Source organism: Rhagoletis zephyria, unplaced genomic scaffold (genome assembly GCF_001687245.7).
Source record: "Rhagoletis zephyria isolate East Lansing unplaced genomic scaffold, Rhagoletis_zephyria_1.1 Rzeph_scaffold_05101, whole genome shotgun sequence".
NCBI classification, from domain to species: Eukaryota; Metazoa; Arthropoda; class Insecta; order Diptera; family Tephritidae; genus Rhagoletis; species Rhagoletis zephyria.
The window spans coordinates 1,249-8,887 of record NW_016162184.1 but is presented as its reverse complement, the minus strand read 5'-3'; the positions used below and the strand labels follow the sequence as shown (position 1 = coordinate 8,887).

The following is a 7,639-nucleotide window of genomic DNA, read 5'->3' as shown; positions in this document are numbered from 1 at the left end:
TTTTTTTAGATAAAATCAAAAGAAAATAAAGAAAAAACAGCAATTCATGAAATAATTTGTATAGGACAACTTTTGGAGAATTTCGCCACTTGTATTATGTGTTACGGCAAGACGGACAGACATTTTTCAAATATACAAGAATGCCAATTAATACGTTTGATTACATTTTGCCAAAAATTTAGCCAATTTCTTGAAAAACGCGTTTTTTCACAATTGCAAACATTTAAATAAATTGTAAACAATTCATCACAGCAAGCGATTCGTCTTTGAAAACAGTACCGCACTGTTTCAAGCTGACCGCTTGCGCAACGTCTTCATCTTCGTCTTCGTCTTTGCTTGCACTGTGATCACTTTCATATGTTTACTACTGCACTGTTTTTCGTCTTCGGTTTCGTCTTCATCTTCGTCTTCGGCTTCGCTTCCACTCTGTTTGCAACCTAACAGCCATGATTCAACTTTTATTGCCACAGTGTGCATTGTGGGCGACGAATCGCGGAAAGCATTGAACAGATTCGCGTGTATTTGCCTAGAAGTTGCAAGCGAATATCAAGCGGATTTTGGCTTGTACATACATACATATACTTCTTTTTTGTTCACAGTCAGCCATGTTGCAAACGCAAAAATCCATTTTTTTAGATTTTTCATTATTTCCTTTCGTGTTTTTCATTACACATTCACATAAACATTTCTTTTTTTCAAATTTTTTCAGCATTTTTGCACGCTCCCAATATTTTTTGCTGTGTCGCTGACAAATTGCTGAGGCAATCTTGTTGCATGCAGCATGCAACTTAGCGGAACAGTATACATACAAATATAAATATTGAGTATATGTGCATTAGATGGTACCACCTTACAAGCAAATAAAAAAATACCCATTCTGCAAGGTAATTTCAAAAAACAAAATTTCGTGAGCCTAGGGGTCTTTGTTTTATTTTTTGTGTGAAATATTTCCACTGAAAAAACTATTCTGGTGGGTAAGTAGATACTAGAACGAGATAAAAGTTAATGAACTTTGGAGCAAAAAAAAACTGTTGCCCCCCAGGCAAGTAAATCGATATATCATACTGTAAATGCCGAAGATATAACCAAAATTTCCAAAGTGCGTTCGGCAAAAAAAAAAAATAAAAAATAGAAAAAAATACTCAGCGGTGTACGGCGAACTCTTTTTTTTCGGTACGGACTAATGTACATACTTATGTAAAAAAGTATATACAAAGTTAAGTAAGCAATGTGTGGGTTGCGAAAATGTGATTACTACCAGTTTCTGGTGGACAAACTATCACCGCAGTGAAACTCAACTCAGCTTGGTCAACTCAAATTGCGTACTCATGTGACAGATGAGAGTGACGTTTCTATTTTTAGTTGTGCTGATAATCGTTGTTATTATCGTGGTTGCACTTGTTAAAATAAATTTCAAGGCAAAGCTTGCACTACTATACTTTGTGAAATTAAAAGTCTCTTAAGCGCCATGTTGAACGAGTATGTCGTGTAAAACATTTTAAGGGGGTTTTCCATGAAATTCATTCAAAGAATATTCGGAAAAATTATAGCTATCGATAAATAGACGCTTTTCTATAATAAATGTATCAATAAATTTTTCGGCAATGCTAGGTTTATCGTTAAAATTATCATTATCAATTTTATTATATTTATCGATATCTTTGCATCCACTCGCCGGTATATTGATCGATTTTGCTTTAAATACTTTTAACAATATTGCACTAGATACTTTTATCGGTATCGCTATTGATAGTTTTAATATTTTGATCGATACTTTGATACATATTGCTATCAATAATATTATAGGAAGGTAAGCAATGATGTAAATTTTGTTTCAAAAAAAATGAGAGAGAGAGGTTCAGAGGGTGTAATTTCCTAGAAAACGTTCTAGCAAAAGAGAAACAGTTCCGGAAATTGCTTTAGAGCTTTGAACTCGCAGTAGTTAGACTTCGGGGCGTTGTGCCTGTCTTTTCCTCTGGGGTGTGGTATTTCATTGTCTTTTTGTCGCTCTTAATGATTCTGATTACAGATGGTACAAGGGTGATGCGGATCTTTGAGGAAAATTATTTCCGATAAGTATGGTAAGATTTATTTTTCAGACAATATATATTACCGGCTTTGGCAAACTTAGTCATGGAGCGATACTCGGTTGAACAAATGATCCAAACGTTGATGCTGATTAAAAAACGAAACGAAAAGGCAAAACGGAGCAAGGAAAAATCCAAAAAAAATTTCATCCAACAACAGGTCACTGTTTGCTATGGTTTTTGGGCTGACGGAGTCATCGGACCGTACTTCTTAGTAAATGAATCCGTTGAAGCTGTTACAGTGAATGGGCGTTATCGTAACATTATAACAAACTTTTTACGGCCTGGATTAGATGACGTTGCCACTTGCCTTACAGCGCATGAAACAATGGCCCTATTGCGAAAATCTGCGGTCTTATTAAATCACTCTATACATCCAGGCATTTGCAAAGGATGTAGCTTGAGCTGGAAATTTCTGATGTTGAGATCTAGCTACAAGCTTCAATACTTCCAGACTATTTCGACAATAGAAGCCTCGGCTAAATTATGTTGGAAAACATAATGGAATGGAGTTAAACTGGGCGCCATGTAACTCGGCAATTCCTCCCTATTAGGCACCTGATCAAATGATTAGATAGGGCGCAGACCAGATATTGTGTGGACCCCAACTCCGTCCAAATATTTCCATGCTGGTATGCATCGAGCGGCTGCTGGTGGAAAAACCTCTCATTACCCTTAATTTCAGAAGGTCTACCAGTTTTTTTGCTTTCATTTAGGGGATGTAAATGCAGTTAACTTATGGAATCGCTGCCTTAAAGAAGTTAATATGGCGATACACTTTTTGTGGTTCTGCTCCGGCTTTGCAAGGATTAGGTATGGGGCTTTTGTCAGCAAAGTATTGCAAAGACGAACAACTAACCCTTTTGACACCCAACGATCTGCTATGATTTATTTGTAGATCGTATGCATTTTAAAATAGATCGAAAAGAATGCGTAAACAGTACAATGGGCGTTCTTTTTTGCACGCAAAATTCTTTAGTTACGACAAAAAAAAGCTCAAACTATGGGAGTAATTACCCGTACCCGTACTACATATAAAATGTCTGGAAATTTCACAAAAGATCAAAACCAAAATAGATTTTCTTTAAAACTTTTGAATGACTCGCTAACGTCAAGGCCACTCACAAAAGAATGATTAGTAGGCAATGTTGTTTGGAAACAATTTACACCCTCGTAATTGATTTGTAGAGTTCTCAAAAAGAGTTACGCGTTTTGTTGAAGTGCAGGTACACCGTGAGGCTCATTAACTGAAACTTGTTTGATTTAATCACCACAGGTAAAAATGTACTCCTCGTATAAATGGGAAACCTAAACAGGTAGATCTTTCAGCAGATGAATTCTCAAGTGAGCTATAAAAAGGAGAATTTTTCATTTTGATCCGCATTGCAAAAGTATCACATCACAAGTTAACATATTCATATTCTAAGAAACTGTTAAAAATCTACAAAGTCTTTTCCATTATGAATAAGCGCATCACGGACATGCTCTTCTTACCGTATCCCGGCTCGCCGTTCACGGTGCATGTAAGTATTATTTCTTATACATATTTTTTTTAAGATTTTATCTTACGTTCTGTGATGTGTCAGTAATTTAATGACGATTTCTTTCCACTTTCAGGTTACATACAATTATGGCCAAAAGCCAAAAAATTTAATACCCTTAACGCCTATCTCTTCGATAACAATACCATTTCCAACGCCATCAACCACTCCATCATCACAAAATGATCAGCGTTTGCGTGCCGTTTTCAATCGTGAACAGATCGCAGCATTAGAGGAAGCATTTCGTAGAAATAACTTCTTACCTAAAGAGCGCAGATGCGAACTTGCAAGGCGCATCGGGTTGGAAGAGAAGCAGGTGAAGGATTGGTTTCAAAATCGTAGAGTAAAAGCGAAGCGAAACCAGCAAATTTTAACTCATAACGAAGCAGGTACGGAGAATGAAGTTGTTGATCAAAATTATGCTGCGAATTCGATGGGAGAGCCAAGAAGAATGAGGGAAGAAAAAGAAGACGTTATAAATCAAATAGTCATGTTTTTAGAAGGAAGCGCGGATATTAATATCAATAGAATTGCGATGCCACCGTTGAATGTGTTGTTGCCACAAATGCCACGGACAATACAAACGTGCTTGTGTACCGATGATTTGGACGATCTGCTAGATGTATTGAAGAAAGAAACCAGAGAAACTTACAAGTCACAACAAACAAGTCCGATATCGCAGTTAAAGCGGCGTAAAACCGACGACCATGAAGATGTGCCACCACCGCCACAGAAGAAAAAGCGATTAGAAATTCCTGATCAAAGCCGGTTTTATCCTCAACATTTACACTGATACAGAAAGTGATTATAGGAATAGTTTAAATTTTTGATTTTCTAGAAAATGTAGCACATAAGAATTAGAAATTAAGCAAGAATTGACGAAGTCAAGTTAACGATAGACCTTTTTTATTTATTTTTTTATTGATTTATATAAATTTATATGAAACAGTTTTAAAACTATATATGTATTTATAAAAATTTTAATAAATATGAAAACTAACATTTTATATGATCTTCTGATGTCCGATTGACCAAAAAATGGCGTAAAGTAATTCAGATTTATGTACACAAAATTATCTCCAATACAAAAAATGTCGAAAGGATGTAAATTTATATGTCAAAGGGAATGTTAACCATTTCCTAAAAAGGCAGATTAATCCCGAAAAAAGTTCATAGCGATATAAATTAGGAATGTTCGAGATTTCTCAAAATAAGATTTTCGGTCACTGACCGTAGCGTTTATTCAGCAGCTAAGGTTCTCTTTTCCATGGTTTAATCAGGCCTTAGCATAAGAAAGTTACCGAGCTCTGAAGTATACCAAAATTTTTTCGAAGGTCGGGTTTTTTTTTAATTAATGGTTTTTAGTTTATAATAAAAAGCAATTGATTTTTTAAGCAAAAAACACAATCGACTTCTTTGCTTACATTAAAGGGACACCCTTGAGGACCACTTTTCTAGTACACAAAAATTATCGAAAACGGTTCACGTGGTCTAAAGTTATCCGGTATACACATAAAAAAATATTCCGACTTTGGTTAGTATTTATTTAATGATTTTCACTAATTTTGGTGAATTCAGATATATTTCAATGGATTATTCGGTTAGTACCTGCAGTTGTACATTAGCATTCAGCACGTATAACAATATCCCTCGATCAAATGGGCCAATTTACAAAATTTATTCCGAAAATAATTAAAACAACCTGTTTCACTTAACAAATGGCAAAATGACTCAGCTTAACGACAACAATATATAATAGCTAATTGGAAGCATCTGTTGCCACATGTTGCCTATGAACATTAGGCATGTGACTTTTTCGATAATTAAATAAATTTGGTACAAAAAGTTTCGAGTCAACAACTCTGTACTGGAAAAAAACATTCATATATCGACACTTCAGTGGAAAATCGACCTACATATTTCGGCAGCCAGCTCGATAAAGCCCTATATCAGAAAAGTTTTCAAGAGCGCCGTATCTCAAATGAAAATGATGGGATAAAGCGTTTTTGAATCGGCAGCTGAGATAGGGCGTTTTTGAACAAAATTCTGAGATAGGGCGTTTTTCAGTAAAATTCTGAAATAGGGCGTTGTTGAATAGATTACTGAGATAGGGCATTTTCGAGCTGGATGCCGAGATAGGTCCATTTTCCACTCTGCTGTCGATATACGCTGGTCCTTTTTTAATTATTAAAAATGTTTACTAAGATAAATGAAAATTCCATGTCAATCAAATTATGACTGCGATTCAAAAATTTTTCCATATATGTATGTACACATCGATGGTCCTCTGCAATAACCATACCTAAAACTCAAAATTAAAAAAAAAAAACGAAATCCTTACATTTTTTCAGTCTCACCCCCTCAATCGGTAATACCACGGACACAAATATCACATACAATTGTTTGTCCGATTGGCGACGATTAAAGCGAGTCGCACAGTAGGCAAAGTTCAGATTCCTCTATAGAGACTTAAAATTAGAAAAGGCATATGCCTAATGTGGTACATATAACGTAAATATGTATACACATATTTGCCGGAAAAAAGCGCATGTGACATGTTCTTAAACATTTGGCTTACATTTAAACTCATTTCGACTTGAACGAAGGAAGGACTCGTATAGCGGGCGTATGCTGAGCTGCTTTTAATACCTTTAAGGCCAGACATGCCAAACACATGTGCTGGGGGAAAGCAACTAATGCTAACAACTGGCGCTTCTTCCCACATATCGCTTAATAGCGAATATATGTAGCCAAATGACAGCAACAAATTTACTCTTGAATCATTAAGAAGAGTAAGCGCAGAAAATTGTAAAAGTGTATCTTTTTTTATAACTTCTCATAAAAACAAAGCCAGTGTTCTAAATAAGTTTTAGAGCGCGTTCGGTAAACTGCTTTTACATGCTTACTACTATGTGTATATGTACTCGTATACGCTTATGTACATACTAGGAATGTTAATCATGGCCTTTTTTAGGTCCCGAAAGTACCGGGATTCTTCACGGGATTTTCGGGACCTGTAATTTGCACTGATGGCAATAATAGAAACTCTTTTTCTTGACCAGTATTGGCTATATTTCTTTTTTTATTAATAATTAATATTTTTTTATAAATATATTCGTGAATCTATGGGCCAAATATAGTAAAATTTTTCACTTTGAAGTCAGTAATTCAAAAATTATTAAAAAAATTCAGTGAAATTTGCTTAGAGAAGAAGTATGGGTATCGAATTAAGTAAGAAATTCTGTAGAATTTAATCAGATTAAATTTTTTGTGCATAAGGACTTTTAAGTATTGAAAATGTCCTTTGAAAATTTAATCCTGGAAATTTCGCAATATCTGTTTTTGAAAAAATTATATGTTAAGGATTTATATAAACTCGATAGCATCCTAGAATTTCGTCCTTCTAACTTTATCAGCTAAAAAGTTACCTATATGTCTATGTAAATCCAAAAAATTTAATTTTTTTAAATTCTGAGAACTTTCCTCTTTAATTTGGTACCCATATTTTTATTCTACATTGCATTGAATTTTTTAAATAACTTTTGGAATTAATCATATCTTTGAAAGTACAATTATTTATACTAGTTTTTTTTTCGTACTGTTCATACATATAAGCCACATTGATGTCGAATTTTAAGTAATTTAATTGCGCAATAACTTGCCAGCGCTTGGCAAAAAGTAAAATATTCTACCATACCTCCGCCCACATTTGGCATTTAAGCTCCTCTAAATTGAATACGATTTTTTTTTTAATTCATTCCACCAATGTTTTTTAAACCATGCGTTTTTTGATATTTTTTTTTGTTGTAGCATCCCTCAACTACAATGTTAAATCAAATTAAAATCTGTTTTAATGTTAATTTTTCCCCACCAATAAACAGCAATGCCACAACTTAATTTGCTTAATATCCTTAAATATTCCACAGCTGCTAGCCTAGTTGGCCACGCCGGTGTCATTCGGCTTGCTGGTTTAAACGCCCATTGGCCATATAATAAATAATTAGTTAGTTG

At 34.7% G+C, this 7,639-nt stretch overlaps 1 protein-coding gene across 1 annotated transcript; it reads left to right on the top strand.

Annotated features, from left to right (window-relative positions):
- The first annotated feature begins 3,547 nt into the window (after positions 1 to 3,547).
- Positions 3,548 to 4,421, top strand: LOC108371606 (homeobox protein abdominal-A homolog). Its single transcript, XM_017627196.1, has 2 exons — positions 3,548 to 3,610; positions 3,705 to 4,421. Exons 1-2 carry the CDS (start codon positions 3,548 to 3,550, stop codon positions 4,419 to 4,421), a joined length of 780 nt encoding a protein of 259 aa, XP_017482685.1.
- The last annotated feature ends 3,218 nt before the right edge of the window (positions 4,422 to 7,639 follow it).

What these genes read in the sequence shown, in the direction of transcription:
- LOC108371606 (XM_017627196.1), top strand. Translation starts at nt 3,548, where the DNA reads ATGAATAAGCGCATCACGGACATGCTCTTCTTACCGTATCCCGGCTCG. An exon ending in GCTCGCCGTTCACGGTGCAT is followed by an intron (nt 3,611 to 3,704) that starts GTAAGTATTATT and finishes TTCCACTTTCAG; the next exon opens with GTTACATACAATTATGGCCA.